At 40.3% G+C, this 18,372-nt stretch overlaps 1 protein-coding gene and 1 pseudogene across 2 annotated transcripts in view; both read left to right on the forward strand.

The window, feature by feature from the left end:
• Window positions 1-4,442, forward strand: part of LOC309505779 (NADPH oxidase 4-like) — a gene marked incomplete at its 3' end in the record, with an annotated part of 8,575 nt that extends 4,133 nt beyond the window's left edge. The window contains exons 4-6 of the mRNA XM_082179238.1: window positions 684-768; window positions 3,376-3,473; window positions 4,398-4,442. Coding sequence (XP_082035364.1) covers window positions 684-768; window positions 3,376-3,473; window positions 4,398-4,442 — 228 coding nt within the window. The remainder of the gene's footprint in view (window positions 1-683; window positions 769-3,375; window positions 3,474-4,397) is intronic.
• The window catches only part of LOC309505877 (NLR family CARD domain-containing protein 3-like), a 58,094-nt pseudogene that overhangs the window by 29,775 nt on the left and 9,947 nt on the right, over window positions 1-18,372 (forward strand). The gene's annotated exons all lie outside the window — the stretch shown is intronic.

Raw genomic sequence — 18,372 nt, forward strand, 5'->3', positions numbered from 1 at the left:
AACAACATCTGCAAAGTTACGAAGCTCAAAGTTCAAAGCAAAGGGAGAGATTTGCTTTTAAAGAAATAGTTTTTTAAGGACTACAACAAACGGCTGGTAGGGACTACAGGACATTCCTCCCGGGTTAGTGACATCACCAACCCTAAAATGTACATAAATCCCACCCCCGGAACAAGATTTATAGATTATCATGACAGAATATGCTAATCAATGACTAGAAGATAACTACACATAAGCTACATAAATCCATCAACTAACCATTCAGAAATGTCCTGTTGCTTCTACATGTTGTCACGTCTTCTTGAGTCTCTCCATCATTGACTCCGTTGACATAATCTGAATCCGGTTTGCACATAAAAGGCTGAAAGTTTTAGAAATTTTCAGTGCATGTCTGTGTGAGTGCAAGCTCTTGAAGCTCCGCCCCCTTTGCCAGGAGCAGCAGCTCATTTGCATTTAAAGGGACACACACAAAAAGGTTGTGTTTTTGCTCACCCTCAAAAAGTGACAACTTTAACATGCTATATAAAAATATCTGTGAGGTATTTTGAGCTAAAACTTCACATACACACTCTGGGACATCAGAGACTTATTTTACATCTTGTGAAAAGGGCATTATACCACCCTTTTAAGTTAAAGTTAAATGCTAAATGCTAAATGAGGGTTGTGTTGACTCTTTCTCTTAGGTGACCAGTAGACGTGTTCGTCGGCTGCTAGATAAGAGTAAGACATTTCATGTGGCATGTGGAGTCACTATATGCGTCTTCTCAGGTGAGTATTGTTTTTATACATATACTCAACATTTGTAAACATGTAGTTTTATATTTCTCTATCGTTCTTAACTCGATTATACTGCTCGCAATGCATCATGGGATTGTAGCTCTTTCCCTCACTAAAGCTAAGTTCACAGTCTTGTAAGTTTGTCAAATACTTTTTGCTTCAAATCAAAGTTTGTAGTGTTATGATTTGCCTCGTAGCTAGGGTTGGGTATCGGTTGGGTTTTATCCGATACCAGTACCTACTCGGTATTTTTCAAACGGTTCCGGTGCTTAAACGGTTCTTAAACCGGTACTTAAGAAAACGAAACCGCACACACTTTATCAAAAAAAATAATACCTGTGTGTGTTTTCTGAAAAAGATTTTCTGATTTCTGATTAAATAAAAAAATTGTGCCGTTTAAAAGGCTACTGATGTAGCCGAAAACACTTAAGTTAAGATAAAATTTTTGTCTTCTCATATTATTTATATATATTATATATTAGGCTATATTACGTATTATATATTATAGACTTTTACAAAACAGAGAAATATCTGACACTGAGCAGAAATATTTAACACACATAGCCTCATATAAATATACTTGATATACTTCATACTTGATATACTTCATACTTGATATGCAAGATTTGCAGTTGGCATTAAAATACTAGACTTACCCGAAGAGGAACACTGCAGCTGAACTTGAACTTTAGTCAAGAATGTGAGAGGTTTTGGGTTCTAATCCGCCTTCGTAGTTTTTTGTTTGTTTGTTTGTTGTTGTTGTTTTTTTAAACCGATTATGCTCATCAGTGGTTGTATATCAAGCAGGGACACTTTGTGTGCATTAGGCTATATTTTTTTATTTCACCAGAACTCTCCATGCACATACTCATCTGAGACGCGAGCGCACACACACACACACACACACACACAAACTCGCGCACATACTCATCTGAGACGCGAGCACACACACACACACACACACACACACACACACACACACACAAACTCTACACACACGAGACGCGCGGAACTCTCCGCGCACATACTCATCTGAGACGCGAGCTCACACACACACACACACACACACACACACACACACAAACTCACGCACATACTCATCTGAGACGCGAGCACGCACACACAAACTCTCCGCGCACATACTCATATAGACGACGCCTCATAAATACTGTAGATCGATCTCTGCAACGTATTGAAGCGCGTCCGCGTCCAAAGTATTGAAGCGCGCGTGAAGAAAGTGCGGTGCGCGAGCCACAAGAATCCGCGCCACTGATCGCAGGCAACGAGCACTTTGATCATTTAAAAAAACACAGTTCAGCGCTAGATCGTCTCTTATTTAACAAACGAACTAAATTAATGCTCTGCTGGTTAACTGGAGATGTTTTGTTATTGGATCATTCGTGCCGCGAGATGTTTTATAGGGGGCGGTGAAAAAAGTCAGGCACCGAAATCAGGCACCGAAAGTTGCGTTCTTATTCGGTCTGGTTACTACCGTTTACGTCGGAACCGGTTCTCTATTGGAACCGGGTTTCGGTACCCAACCCTACTCGTAGCTTATAAAACGCTTTAATGAAGACTTTAAAAAATCCCTATAAGAGAAATTAATGGAAAAAATACTTTTACTTATCTTTTTAAATACTTAAAAAAAAATTTTTGACAAAATACAGTGGAAGTCTTTATGCTCCAAAATATGCTTTACTTGCTTTAAATGAGAACTGCAAAAGCCAAACAGAACAGTTATGCTGCAAAATATAAATTTTACTTGCTATAAAGTGTGTGAAGAACAAGATTTGACACAATGACCCTTCAAACTTTGTCAAATCCCGTGACTTCTTCCTCAGATGTGTCATTGTAGCTGCCTGGAAACCTTTTTTTGTTTTTGTTCGTCAGGCCAAGAAATCAGATGCAGCTTGTTATTCTGCTAAAGATTGTATCATTTTTTTGTACATTATGAACCAGAGAGTCCATGAACAGACCAAAACTGACTCCAGAACAATGCAGACAGACAGCAGATTCACGGGGGAGGGAAAACACATTTTATAGGCTGAGTCACTAGTCTGTAAACGTCTTTTTGTGTGTGTGTGTGTGTGTGTGTGTGTGTGTGTTTGTGTGTGTGTGTGTGTTGCTGTCTGAAAGTTTGACTTGGTTAAATGACTGTCGTCTAATGTTACAGTGGCAGACTAGAAGGTTTTAGCGGCTGACAGGTGTGTGTGTGTGTGTGTGCAAGGCGAGTTATTTATATAGCACATTTCATACACTATGACAATTCAAAGTGATTTACACAGAAAGGAACACAGGAATATCCCGAGGGATTCCCAGCTGGTTTTGTCTTGTGTCTGAAACCCCCCTCCCATTTCCTGTCTCATTGCATTGTGGTCTTGTTCTAATTACAGAGCTCTGAGGCATTCAGTTAACATGACAACTACAACACACACACACACACACAAACACACACACAAAGAGAGCCGCTGAATAGACAAATTGTCTTCCACACTGTGACACACATGCTTGACGTATGCTGTCATTGCTAGTGTGTGTGTGTGTGTGAGTCTCTGATGTGGTGTGTGTGTGTGTGTGTGTTCATGTTTATGTCTGCAGTGGTCCATGTGTGCGCTCACCTCGTGAACATGGTCAGTTTCTCTGTGAGATATTCAGAGGATTTCCCCGCGCTCAATGTCGCTCAGTATCGAGGACAGGTAACCATTACAGAATATAATATAATATATAATGCTTCAGAAAAACTGATAAATTATGTTTTTGAGAGACGTCTCTTCTGCTCACCAAAGCTGGTTTTATGTGATAAAAAATACAGTAAAAACAGTGATATTGTGAAATATTATTATGATTTCAAATAAGTGTTTTCTGTTTGAATATATTGTAAAATGTAATTTATTCCTGTGATCAAAGCTGTATTTTCAGCATCATTACTCCAGTCTTCAGTGTCACATGATCCTTCAGAAATCAGTATAATATGATGATTTGATGCTCAAGAAACATTTCTGATTATTATAAGTGTTAAAAACAGTTGTGCTGCTTCATATTTTTGTGGAAACTGTGATACACTCCTATTCAAAAGTCTGAGGTCAGTAAGATTTTAAAAAAATGGGGAAAAAAGGAAAGAAATTAAGTTTTATTCAGCAAGAATGCATTAAATTGATTTAAAGTGACAGTAAAGACATTTATAATGTTACAAAAGATTCTATTTCAAATAAATGCTGTTCTTTTGAATGTTCTATTTATCAAAGAATCCTGAATCATTTTTTTTTTTTTTATCACCGTTTCCACAAAAATATGAAGCAGCAAAACTGTTTTCCTTTTTAGTAGCCTTAAAAAATGTTCAGATCACATGATCAGCCGAACTCAATTTATCTCAGTAATCTCATTATCAGACACTTTCACTCAATAAATAAATCATGGTTGACTGAATAAAGCATTTTAAATGTTTTATTTGTGTGTGATCCTACATTTCTCAGTATAACTCCAAGACGAGTGGCACACGCACAATAAATCAACTAAAAACACCTTTAAATCTGATGTTTATAGCTCATAGTTTGATATAGTTGTGTGTATAGTAAGTTTTGCTGTTTGATTTGCTGTTCTGTGTGTTTTTATCTCTTCAGGATCCCAGAGTCCTCATCATAAGCACAGGTGCCTCACATTTCTAAATCTCCCCGCTTTACTTCCATATTAATATAGTGAAACCGAAATGATGACGTTTAATGTATCTAAAGAACCATATTTGGCAACTTTGTGTCAACATGTTTTTATGGCAAAATGATGCACAAAGGACAGACTAAAACGACCTCGCGAGAGACACTGCAGGCTGCACATAATCAAAAATACTTATAAAGAATCAGAATCAGAATGAGCTTTATTCGCCAAGTGTGCACAAACACACAAGGAATTTTTTGTGGTTTTTACAGGAGCTCTTGGTACATACATACATATATGACATTAGAACAGGCATTTAAATGAGAACATAAATAAATAGAATAAACAATAATAATAGTTCTAGTATACACCTGAAACAGAAGACTTATGTACAGATTTGTGCATTGTGTGTACAGCTCTATAAATAAAATTTGTATATGTATTTACACCAAAAAAAACCTCTTTCTTCTCTCTCAAGTACTGAATGAGTTATACAGCAGGTGTTAATTGCTGTTTTAGCTGTTTAAGCTGGAGATAGCATGGGGGAAAAAACTGTTTTTGTGCCTAGATGTTCTAGTGCGCAGAGATCTGTAACGTCTGCCTGACGGCAGAAGTGCAAACAGGTTTTGGCCGGGGTGGGAGGGGTCTGTGATAATGTTCCCTGCCCGTTTCTTCACTCTGGCATTGTACAAGTCCTGAAGGTTGGGGAGGTGTACACCAATGATCCTTTCAGCTGTCCTAACAGTCCGTTGTAGTCTTCTTATATCTGATTTGCTGGCTGACCCAAACCAGACAGTTATAGAAGTGCACAGAACCGACTCAATAACAGCTGAGTAAAACTGAGTCATCTGCGCTTGTGGTAGGTTGAACTTTTTCAGTTGACGAAGGAAGTACAACCTCTGTTGGGCCTTTTTGACAATGGAGTCAATGTGATTGTCCCACTTCAGGTCCTGAGAGATGGTAGTGCCCAGGAACCTGAATGACTCCACTGCTGTCACAGTGCTGTCCATGATGGTGAGAGGGAGGAGTGCAGGGGGGGTTCTCCTAAAGAATCAGAATCAGAATCAGAAAGAGCTTTATTGCCAAGTGTGCTTGCACCCACAAGGAATTTTTCTTGGTACTGAAGCTTCCAGTGCACATATACAAATACAAATACAACAAGAAACATAGTAATACAAATTCTAAGAATAAAATATATAAAAAAAATAAATAAAAAAAAATAGTATAAAAAGTAAAAAAAGGGGTCACAGTTGGGTTTAGTCTGAATAAACATTTACAGATTATGAACATATTTACAGTATGTTGAGTAGTATGAATTATAATATAAATATAAATATCACCTGAGTTAGAGAATATTACACTAGACAGTGGGAGTCTAGTGCATGTTACAGATTATGAACATATTTACAGTATTTTGAGTAGTATGAATAATATAAATATAAATATCACCTGACTTAGAGAATATTGCACTAGACAGTGGGAGTATTGCACTTACAGGCATATGCCTTAGGGGGCATGTTAAGTGTTCAGAAGGGAAATGGCCTGTGGAAAGAAACTGTTCCTGTGCCTGGATGTTCTTGTGGCCAGTGATCTGTGTCGCCGTCCTGACGGTAACAGTTCAAACAGGGGGTGTCCAGGGTGAGTGGAGTCTGTGATGATTTTACCTGCTCTCTTCCTCACTCTGGAAGAGTACAGGTCCTGGAGGGCTGGCAAGGGGGCACCAATAATCCTCTCTGCAGTCCGGACTGTCCGTTGTAGTCTCCTGATGTCCGATTTGGTAGCTGAACCAAACCAGACAGTGATGGAAGTGCTTAAAACAGACTCAATGACGGCTGAGTAGAACTGGATCAGCAGCTCCTGTGGCAGATTGAACTTCTTCAGCTGGCGAAGGAAGTACAGTCTCTGCTGGGCCTTTTTCACAATGGAGTCAATGTGATTTGCCCACTTCAGGTCCTGAGAGATGGTAGAGCCCAGGAACCTGAATGACTCCACTGCTTCCACAGTGCTGTTCATGATGGTGAGAGGGGGGAGTGCTGGGGATTTTCTCCTGAAGTCCACAATCATCTCCACTGTTTTGAGCGTGTTCAGCTCAAGGTTGTTATAGCTGCACCAGACAGCCAGCTGTTCAACCCCCAGTCTGTAAGCAGACTCGTCACCATTTTGGATGAGACCGATGACGGTGGTGTCGTCTGCAAATTTCAGGAGCTTGACAGAGGGGTCTTTAGAAGTGCAGTCATTAGTGTACAGGGAGAAGAGCAGTGGGGAGAGAACGCACCCTTGGGGGGCGCCAGTGCTGATGGTGAGGGTCCTGGATGAGAGCTTCCCCAGTCTCACTCGCTGCTGCCGGTCCGTCAGGAAGCTGGAGATCCACTGACAGATTGAGGATGGCATGGAGAGCTGAGTCAGTTTGGCTGTGAGAAGATCAGGGATGATGGTATTGAAGGCCGAACTGAAGTCCACAAATAAGATCCATGCATAAGTCCCAGGTCTGTCAAGATGTTGCAGGATATAGTGCAGTCCCATGTTGACTGCATCATCCACAGACCTGTTTGCTCTGTAAGCAAACTGAAAGGGATCCAGCAGGGGTCCAGTGATGTCCTTCAGATAGGCCAACACCAGTCTTTCAAACGACTTCATGACCACAGACGTGAGAGCGACAGGTCTGTAGTCATTAAGTCCAGTGATTTTAGGTTTTTTGGGAACCGGAATGATAGTGGAGCGTTTGAAGCAGCAGGGAACTTCACACTGCTCCAATGATCTGTTGAAGATCTGCGTGAAGACTGGGGCCAGATGGTCAGCGCAGGCTTTTAGACAAGCAGATGAGATGCCGTCTGGGCCTGAAGCTTTCCTAGTCTTCTGTTTTTTGAAGACTCGGCTCACGTCCTCCACACAGACCTTAAGCTCAGGTTGGATGGCAGAAGGGGGGAGGAGAGGGGTTGCAGGAGGTGATGGTGGATGTGTGAAGTGCACATCAGAGCGGGTGTGAGGTGTGAGTCTGGGCTTCTCAAACCTGCAATAGAATGCATTGAGAGTGTCAGCCAGTTGTTGATTCTCCACAGATCGGGGGGATGGTGATTTGTAGTTGGAAAATCCTCAGGCCTCTCCAGACTGATGCCGGGTCGTTGGCTGAAAACTGGGTTTTCAGCTTTTCAGAGTAGCTTCTTTTAGCAACTCTGATCTCCTTTGTCAGTCTGTTTCTGGCCTGGTTATACAAGATTTTATCCCCACTTCTGTAAGCATCCTCTTTGGCATGACGAAGCTGTTTGAGTTTCCCAGTAAACCATGGTTTATCATTAGTGAATGATAAGAATGTCCTGGTAGGAATGCATGTATCCTCACAGAAACTGATATATGATGTTACAGTATCTGTGAGCTCATCCAGATCGGTGGCTGCAGCTTCAAAAACAGTCCAATCAGTGCAATCGAAGCAGGCCTGTAGATCCTGCTCTGCTTCGTTGGTCCATCTTTTTACAGTCCTTATTACAGGTTTAGCTGATTTCAGTTTCTGCCTGTAGGTCGGTATAAGATGAACCAAACCGTGATCAGAGAGCCCCAAAGCTGCCCGTGGGACGGAGTGATACGCATTCTTTATCGTGGTGTAACAGTGGTCCAATATATTACTGTCTCTGGTAGGACATGTAACATGCTGTCTGTATTTTGGCAGTTCACGGGAGAGATTTGCTTTGTTAAAATCCCCAAGAATGATTAAAAGAGAGTCTGGGTACCTTTGTTCCATTTCAGCTATATGTTCAGCCAGCTGTTGTATCGCCGCGCTCACACACGCGTCTGGAGGAATGTAAACATTCGCGAGAATGAATGAGGAAAACCCCCGTGGCGAGTAGAAAGGTTTACAGTTTATGAAATGCACCTCTAAGTTAGGAGAGCACATCTTCTTCAGTGTTGTTACATCTGAACACCAACTTTCGTTAATGTAGAAACACAATCCACCACCTCTCGTTTTCCCCGTTAGTTCCGCGATGCGATCCGCTCGGAACAGCTGAAAGCCCGGCAGATGTAGTGCGTTGTCCGGTATGGCTTCACTCAGCCAGGTTTCAGTGAAGCACAGAGCAGCGGAGTTTAAAAAATCCTTGTTAGTGCGGGTGAGGAGAAGAAGTTCGTCCATTTTGTTAGGAAGAGATCGGAGATTTGCCAGATGAATACTGGGGAGTGCAGTGCGGAGGCCGCGCTCGCGGAGTTTCACCAGCGCGCCAGCGCGCTTCCCGCGTTTGCGTCTGACCGCGCGTTTGAACAACACCGCTGCCCCTCCGACGAGAATGTCCAGTAAAACGTCTGAGTAATCAAAATCTGTAAAAAAGTTGTCTGGTGTGTGTTTCCTAATGTCCAGTAGTTCGTCTTTGGTGAAACTGATAGGAAAAGAATGACTAAACGCAGAACAAACCAACAAAAACAAAACAATAACTGGAGAGCTCCACACCGAGGCAGCCATCCGTGGCGCCATCTTGTGATAATCTTTTATCTTTTAAAGTCCACTATCATCTCCACAGTTTTGAGCGTGTTCAGCTCCAGGTTGTTATGACTGCACCAGACAGCCAGCTGTTCAACCTCTTGTCTGTAAGCAGACTCGTCACCGTCCTGGATGAGGCCAATGACTGTGGTGTCGTCTGCAAACTTCAGGAGCTTGACGGAGGAGTCTTTGGAGGTGCAGTCATTTGTCATAAAGTCATAAAGGTAGAGAAGGTCACCAATAATAAAGCCAATCAAGAAGAAGGCTGTAATAACCCGGTTAACGGTTATTACAGCCTCCTTCTTGATTGGCTTTATTATTGGTGACCTTCTCTACCTTTATAAGTATTTTTGATTATGTGCAGTGTCTCTCGCGAGGTCGTAGACACCAGCTGGATCGCAGATTATTTTATCCTCAGATCCCATTTGACTAAGCGCCGCACATAACTTGTTGAAAGCTGGAGAACTAGAACTGCGAGCAGGAGAAGAGAGGAGAAGAGAGGAGAGAAATGTAGGCGGGTCTTGGTTGGCTTATGTTCAAAAGTTCATTGCAGCGAATCGGTTCCTTTGAGTGAAAATGATTGAACAACTCGCTCGATTCATCCGAAGTCCTCGCGCGCCATTTTATGCATTCCTCGTCGCAGTGACAAATGTTTAAACATCGCCGCTGATAAACTACTTCAACTGACCTAACTAGAAGCCTAAAACCTTCCTGATTTGTTCTCCCAACCTGACTAGCTATAAAGGACTTGTGTCAGCACAGCATCAGTTGGGCGAAATAAAGTTCGGTTCAGAGACGATGATATCACGCATGTGCAGTATCTCCAGCTCATCGGTTCTCCATATCGAACGTGTCCGAAAGAAACAGGTCTCGGTTCTGTACTGGTGATTCGAGAACCGCTGTAACAACCAGTTCTTGACTCGAGAACCGCTGTAGCAGTGTGTGTGTGTGCTGAGCTGAGAACTGCTGAAACCTTACTAGCCTACAGTCGACAAAACTAAAAAAGTCGATGCATGATCCTCCTCTCCAGTATGTTTAATAGGCTACGTTATGTTTTGATTAACACATTGTAAGCATTTACTTTGCACCCTTAAAACCTTGGCAAGAGTTTACGTCAAAGATTTATATCAACTTACTTAGAAATGAAATGAGCTGTTCCTGGAAATAATGCTTTAGTAGTAATGCATTTAGTAAAGGAGCAAAGTGTGTGCTAGGCTATATAGGCTAATAATAAATGTTTAGTTTGACAGTTTTACAATCCATTCATTGTCTTTCCCAATCTTTAAAATAATACAGTGATACGACAGTAATTATGTGATAGGCCTAAACATGTTTCCAACATGTTTTATTTTGTTACACTTACTGATGTTCAACAAAAATGAAGAAACATGCATTTCGTCACTCTGAAAAAAATTGCAGCATGCTCAGCTCATCAGCTCATCGGTTCTCAGTGTGTCGAACGTGTCCGAAAGAAACAATTCTCTGTAACCTACTGGTGATTGAGAACCGCTGTACCTGTAGTTCGGTAGTACACGCATGCGCAGTATCAGCTGCTCGTGCTCATCAGTTCTCTCAGCACAACATGTCTCAGTTCAGTGAACTGTTGGAGTTACTGGAGTAAAATATACTCCGGGATATTGTTTTATTTCGAGTCGGAGGGGCAATCAGGCATGTCCGAAAGTAACTTTAGTAACTTGTGGATCAGAGCTGACTCAAGACGCGTACTGTTACGAACGATTCAGTCCGATTTGATGTAGCCTACTGGTTCGACCGGTTCACTAAAAAGAATCGGTTCAAAAGAACGATTCGTTCACGAACCCGACAACATATTGTTTTGCGCAGAACAAATTAAAAGTGAAAGTAAATGAACAGAGTTGATGTTTCGACATTAAACAGCCAGAATCGATTCTATACTGAGTATCAAATGCAAAGCTTAGACACGAATTTACGTGTAACTTGATAGAAACGGCGGTGGATTTTGTGAATCTGAATGTGATCAAACGTTGATCAAGGTCAGTGTTCAGGTCTCGAGACGTTTTACAGGTGACTTCCGCATTTAGGCCAATATTCGCCTATTTCCCCAAAAGGACATATAGGCCTATTAGTTATTTTATATGTGTTTGATATGTTTCATTTTAGAGCAAAACATGGTTTCATTGTTTTGTGTTGTCTGTGGTTTAGTTTGCATTTGTGTTAATATACGACTAACATTGTGTATTTGAGTGAACGCCGCGTCTCATGATCCTGTTTCTCTGAATCTCAGGTTCCGTTCAGCTGAATTATTGTTTGTCATTTCCATTCAGAGTCAGTGGTGAAGATCAGATTCTGTTTCAACTGTTCAGCTTCATCATGGATGAAACTCCAACATCCAGAGATGAAGATTTGTATCCAGGTTGCAGGTATTTTGAATAAACTCCAGATTAAACCATCTTTAAATTATAGTAAAGAAGATGTTTTTATTACGTTAAAAACTTTAATTTTATTGAAAACAATTAGACCAGCCAGTTTTTCTTTTATTAAAATACCTTTTAAGAACTTATATTCAAATATAAATTATATATATATATATATATATATATATATATATATATATATATATATATATATATATATTATTATTATATATATTATTATTATTATTATTATTATTATATTTTTATTTTTATTTTTTTATTTTTATGTTATAGTTCAGTTCATCAGAAGAGATCAGAACCAGAGCCCAGCTGTGTGTCTATGAGGAGTGATGCGTCTATGGGTCATCCAGTACATTTTAAGAGTGAAGATACACAACATGATATCAGGTATTACATTTCTATAAACATATGATTATAGTATGGCATATTTTATATTATCAGAACATTATCAGTAATATATTCTACAAGACATAAACAATGTACAAGAAGAGTTTTAATGTAATATTTGAATGCATACAGTATAGTGTTGCTCACACAGAGAGACATCTGTGAAATAACTCATTTCAATGTACAATTTTTGTAATAGCAGTGTAAATTAAATAATCATGAAGAGTGATTGTTTTATTGACAAATGGATATGTAATATGTTGAATATGGCAAATATGTTTAACTTTAAACTCTGTTATAGTTCAGTTCATCAGAGATCAGAACCAGAGCCCAGCTGTGTGTCTATGAGGAGTGACGCGTCTATGATTTGGCCAGTACATTTTAAGAGTGAAGATACACAACATGATCTCAGGTATAATGTTTCTGTGAAAATATGATTACAGTATGGCATTTTATATTATCAGAACAATATCAGTAATATATTCTACGAGATATGAGAAATTCTTTTTGGACATTGCTTGCAGTTATTTTTATGTGTAGCTAAAATTTTTGTGTATGTTGTGTTACTCACACATGAGAGACATATATGAGAGCACTTAGTTCATTTTACACTTTTTTTTATTAACATTGTGAAAATAAATTCTTTAAGGATAAATGAATATGTGATTTTTTTAATACAGTAATTCAATGTATTAACTTTAATATATTTATGTTATAGTTCAGTTCATCAGAAGAGATCAGAACCAGAGCCCAGCTGTGTGTCTATGAGGAGTGACGGGTCTATGAGTCGGACAGTAGAGTTTAAGAGTGAAGATACACAGACTGATCTCAGGTATTACATTTCAACAAAAAATACATATACAATATATAATTAAAAAAAGACATGTGTTTATTAATACTGTGGTATTTTATTTTACAGCCATGAAGTCCACAACAGGTTTAGATCAAATCTGATGAAGAAGTTTGAGTGTCTGTATGAGGGAACAGCACAGCAGGGAAACCCAACACTCCTGAATGAGATTTACACAGAGCTCTACATCACAGAGAGTGAGAGTGGAGAGATCAGTAATGAACATGAGGTGAGACAGATTGAGACACAATCCAGGAGAGCAGCAACAGAGGACACACCGATCAAATGCAATGACATCTTTAGACCTTTACCTGGACAAGACAAACCCATCAGAACTGTGCTGACAAAGGGAGTCGCTGGCATTGGAAAAACAGTCTCTGTGCAGAAGTTCATCCTGGACTGGGCTGAAGAGAAAGAGAACCAGGACATCCAGCTCATATTTCCACTTCCTTTCAGAGAGATCAATCTGATGAAGGACAAAACACTCAGTCTTTCAGATCTTCTTCATGTCTTTTTCCCTGAAACTAAAGAAATGGAAATATCCAAAGACAAATATAAAGTGTTGTTCATCTTTGATGGTCTGGACGAGTGTCGTCTTCCCTTAAATTTTAAAAAGAATGAGACTTTACGAGATGCAAACAAAAAGAAATCACTGGACGTGTTGCTGATGAACCTCATTGTGGGGAATCTGCTTCCCTCTGCTCTCATCTGGATCACCTCCAGACCAGCAGCAGCCGATCTCGTCCCCTCTGAGTGTGTTCATCGAGTGACAGAGGTACGAGGCTTCAATGATCCACAGAAGGAGGAATACTTCAGGAAGAGAATCAGTGATCAGAGTCTGACCAATACAATCATCTCACACCTGAAGTCATCAAGGAGCCTCTACATCATGTGCCAGATCCCAGTGTTCTGCTGGATCTCAGCCACTGTTCTGGAGAAGATGTTGAGCGAAGCAGAGACTGGAGAGATTCCCAAGACTCTCACTCAGATGTACACACACTTCCTGATCCTTCAGACCAACATCAAACATGAGAAGGACTATGAGAAGAACGTGACAGATGAAGACATGATCCTCAAACTGGGGAAACTGGCTTTTCAGCAGCTTGTGAATGGCAATGTGATCTTCTATGAGGAAGACCTGAGAGAGTGTGGCATTGATGTGACAGAAGCATCAGTTTACTCAGGATTGTGCACTCAGATCTTCAGAGAGGAGTTTGGCTGGTATCAGGGGAAAGTCTTCTGCTTTGTTCATCTGAGTTTACACAGCAGAGTCATACATTTATATTTTACTATTAGATGGACAATTAAACATTTATTGATTGATTGATTGATTGATTAGCCTTTATTGTCTCCTGACGGAGAAATTCATCTTGGGCATTCGAGATAACAGATGCAACACAATATACATAACACATAACATAATTTGCCTACACATAATTAAACCACCTTAGCAGCTAACCCACACACCCTATTTGTTGTTGTTCAATATTTTTATAGAGAGTGGTACAAATGAAAATTTAAACCTATTCAGTCTGCAGTTTGGTAACCTGTACCTTCTGCCTGAGGGCATCATCTCATACTCACTGTAGAGGACATGATTCGGATCGTTAGTAATTTTTAAGCTCTGTTTCCTCACCGCCTCCTCAAAAAGCTCATTAAGAGTAGTCGGTGGCAATTGTCCAATTATTTTTCCTGCCCTTTTAATCAATGTTTGGAGCTGTGATTTTAATTTAACTGACAGGTTACCAAACCAAGCTACAATACCATATCGGACAATAGACTCAATAGCTGCCTTATAAAACAGTAGCATAATATCCTTGTCAACGCCATGAACTCTTAGTCTTCTTAAAAAATATAGACGCTGACATATTTTTGAGGAAACATACTCCACTTGATGTGACCACTGTAACTGTTTATCTAATTGAATTCCTAAATATTTATATGTTATTACTTGTTCAATCGGTACTCCTTCAATTAAAATAGGGCTCTGATCGCCTATAGACCTAGGGTCAAAAATCATTTCTTTGGTTTTATTAACATTAAGGAGCAAGTTATGCTTATTGCACCACTTCACCATCTCCTCTATCTCCTGTTTATAAATACCAATATCTGAATTGTTATAGAGTAAACTAAGTATGGCCGTATCATCTGAAAATTTAATAATAAAATTATTCCTATCAATATTTCTGCATTCATTTGTATATAATATAAAAAGTAAGGGCGAGCTTACACAGCCTTGAGGGGCACCTGTACTTATGTTAATCATATCAGAAAGAGTGGAGTTAACTCTCACCTGCTGCTTCCTTTCTGTCAGGAAAGAACCATACCATTTAATAATGAAGGGGTTCACTTCCATCTGATGTAGTTTACTTAACATTGTCTGCGGAAGAATACAATTAAATGCAGAACTAAAATCCATAAATAATAAACGAACATAACCTAATGGATTTTCCAAGTGCTTTAAGATGGAGTGTACAGTTGTAATTAAAGCATCATCAGTACCCCTGCCATTATTATAGGCAAATTGATACGGGTCCAAAAGATGCTGTACCTCACTCCTTAATTTACCAACCATTATACGTTCTAATGATTTCATCACTATAGAAGTCAGCGCTACTGGTCTATAGTCATCATTTTGCTGTGGGCATGATTTTTTGGGCAACGGAATGACAACTGATGTCTTCCAGATAATGGGAATAGTACATGTATCCACAGAAAATTGAAATAAGGGGCACCAAGCCGGAGTTAGCTCATCCGAGAATGTTTTCAAAATAAAAGATGAAATACCATCAGGTCCACTAGCCTTATTCGTATTCAACTTTTTTAAAACTGCAGTGACATCTTTAGGGTTAATTATTATTCTATCCTGTATTGGGTCACATGGTATTGACATAGACAGCTCTTTACAGCAGGTCACATTTGTTTCACAATTCAAATCAAAACGTTTATAAAAGATGTTAAGATCATTAGCCTTATCCAAATCATTCTGCACATTTAATTCCTTCTTACTAGAGTTCATATTAGTCATTTCTTTCACCGTGTCCCACAATTTTTTTGGGTTATTCGTTAAAAAGGCTTCCCTAACTTGTGTACTGTGTTCCTCTCGCGCCTTCTTCAGTTTCCCCCTCAGGTCTTTTTGTATTGATCTCAGTTCCATCAAATCATTATTCCGGAATGCTTGCTTTTTCCTCCTGATCAGATGTTTAATTTCAGGTGTTATGTAGTCTTTGTTGTTATATATAGTGATCGTCTTTTTCGGCACAACAGTATCAACACAAAAATGGATATACCCCGTTATTGTTTCCGCAATATTGTCAACATCGTTGTCCTGATAAAAGACATCCCAGTCTGTGGCCAGGAAGCATCCACTCAACGTCTCCTTGCTCTCATCCTGCCACACACTGACAGTTTTTGAGACGGGTTTGCTTTTTTTAATGGCACACTTAAAGGTGGGGATCAGATGGATGATGTTATGATCCGAGTTTGAGAGGGGGGGTTTAATTCTGGCAGCATATGCATCTTTAATGTTGCCATAGCATTTATCTAGCGTCCTATTCTTACGTGTGCTGTTTTTAACATATTGCTGGAATCCAGGAAGAGACAGCTCCAATTTACAATGATTGAAGTCTCCGAGAACAAATATAGGGGAATCTGGTTTATCCTTTAGCTGCTGGTGGACACAGTCTGCTACACGTGAAGCTGCTTTAGATGCGTTCCCACTGGGCGGGATATATATACCGAGCATAAAAAGATGTTCCCATAGTCTCTAGGTAAATAAAAAGGTCTCAAACTAATGCAAATAAGTTCAAGATCAGGAGTGCACACCCTGCATTTTATTGTATAATTATTGCACCAAGAGTCATTAATATAAACACAAATCCCACCCCCCCTCATCTTCCCTGAGTCATTGTTTCTGTCCATACGCACACATGAGAAGCCTCGATCGTACCTGCACCAATGAGTCTGGAAAATCCTCTTGTAGCCAAGTCTCTGTGTAAATCATTAGGCAAGATTCGCGATATTCATTACAGGCCTTTGTATAGAGCTCGGGCGTAGATGTTATGGAATGGTGCATTGTGGGTAACGGCGGCCATTTTAGAGGCACCGCAAAAGCCTGTTTATAAGATATTAGCGTAGCCGGCCGGTATCCAGAAAGAGTTATGGACCGTGACACAAAAAAGTTGCCTATACCATATACGGACAAACTTCATAATGAAGCCAAACAACGCTACTTTAAAAAAAAAGTTGATTATAGGCGGAATCGATCCCTATGAACAAAGCCTGGAGTAATATGAAAACTTACCAAGCCTCAGTTTCCCTGATATTTTCTCCTATCCAGGGCCGGATTAACAATTTCATGTGCCCTCGGCAACAACATTCACACACACACACACACACACACACACACACACACACACACACACACACACACACACACACACACACACACACACACACACACACACATTTTAATTGTTTATTAATAAACAAGTGGGGGTTTTTTTTTGTCAGTCGGCTGCAAAGATGAGGTTGACGACTGGCGATCTTCGCTGTAGTGAACGCGCCAGAGAGAAATGCACATTGCATACGGATTAACGTACATAAGCAGAGAGCTGTCTGTTTTCTTTCGTTTTGAATTGTTTGTTTAAAAGTAGACATTTCTATATAGATATATTTATTAAAATACAAATTAATGCAAAACGAAATTAACTTTAAAGAAAGGCTTTGTGCTTTCTGTTTGAAGTCTCTGCTCCGATCAATTTAAAAACTTGTCACTGGAGGCTCACTTGCATTTCACAAATGAATGAGTGCAAGATCTGCAGACCTAAAAAAGTAAACGCGGAGAAAACAATCGTTTGCACCGTTAACCAAGCATCAGTGGTGACAGACACACACTTGTCAGATTCTGTGAGCTACGAAGCTTGTCTATGCGGGTTTGTTACACTTCAGGAGTAATTTATCATACGTGCAATAATCCACTGTTTTCGTCCGGTAGCTGCTAGTATATTGACGACCAGCGGCGACCCAAGCCATCCGACGAAAATAGGGAAAACTAATATGATTTATGAGGCGTTTGCCCTGTCGATCATGAGACCGATTACAGCAGTTCACAATACAGCAATACTGAACCATTTTCCAAAAAATAACCTAAATTAATGACCAAATGATCAACGTTACCTACTGCCTACTATACAGTACATCTACTTCCGTACCGTGATTCCCACAATGCATTGCGGCGTGACGCAACGATCCCGAGCTCTATTAAGCCTCAACTCCTCCATCTTATTCCTTAGGGAGCGAACATTGCCAAAGAGTATAGACGGCAGCGGCGGCCTTGTGGCCCTCCGGCGAAGGCGTAGTTTAATGCCGCCCCTTCTCCCTCGTTTCCGCGGCCGGTTACCTCCGCGCTGTCGTAACAGCTCCTCCGGAACATGGTCTAACAAGCCCGGTTCTGGTGTTACTTTCCTCCTCAAGGACAACAGCCAGTCCCTGCCGTACTCCCGCAGCGTCTGCTCATTTCCTTCGGCGAGTGTGGTGCTATCATATTGTAAGCGGGTGCAAAAGGTGGCTGTAATTAGCAGCAGCAGCAACAGCCACACGCCGGTGACTCTCTTAATTCCCATCATAACTTCTCTTCCTTGTTCACTTCTTCCTCATTCAGCAGACCACAGCAGCACTTCAACACTCTTGACATAGACTTGACGAATTTGACAAACTTAGACGACCACATGCACCTGTTATCTCGTGCCCGTGTCGCAAGCAGTGCTGCGCCACCGGATCGAGCTCTGTCTCGATTGTATTTGTATTTGCTTGATGTTTAGATTAAA

Source organism: Leuciscus leuciscus, assembly GCF_965113295.1.
Source record: "Leuciscus leuciscus genome assembly, chromosome: 9".
NCBI classification, from domain to species: Eukaryota; Metazoa; Chordata; class Actinopteri; order Cypriniformes; family Leuciscidae; genus Leuciscus; species Leuciscus leuciscus.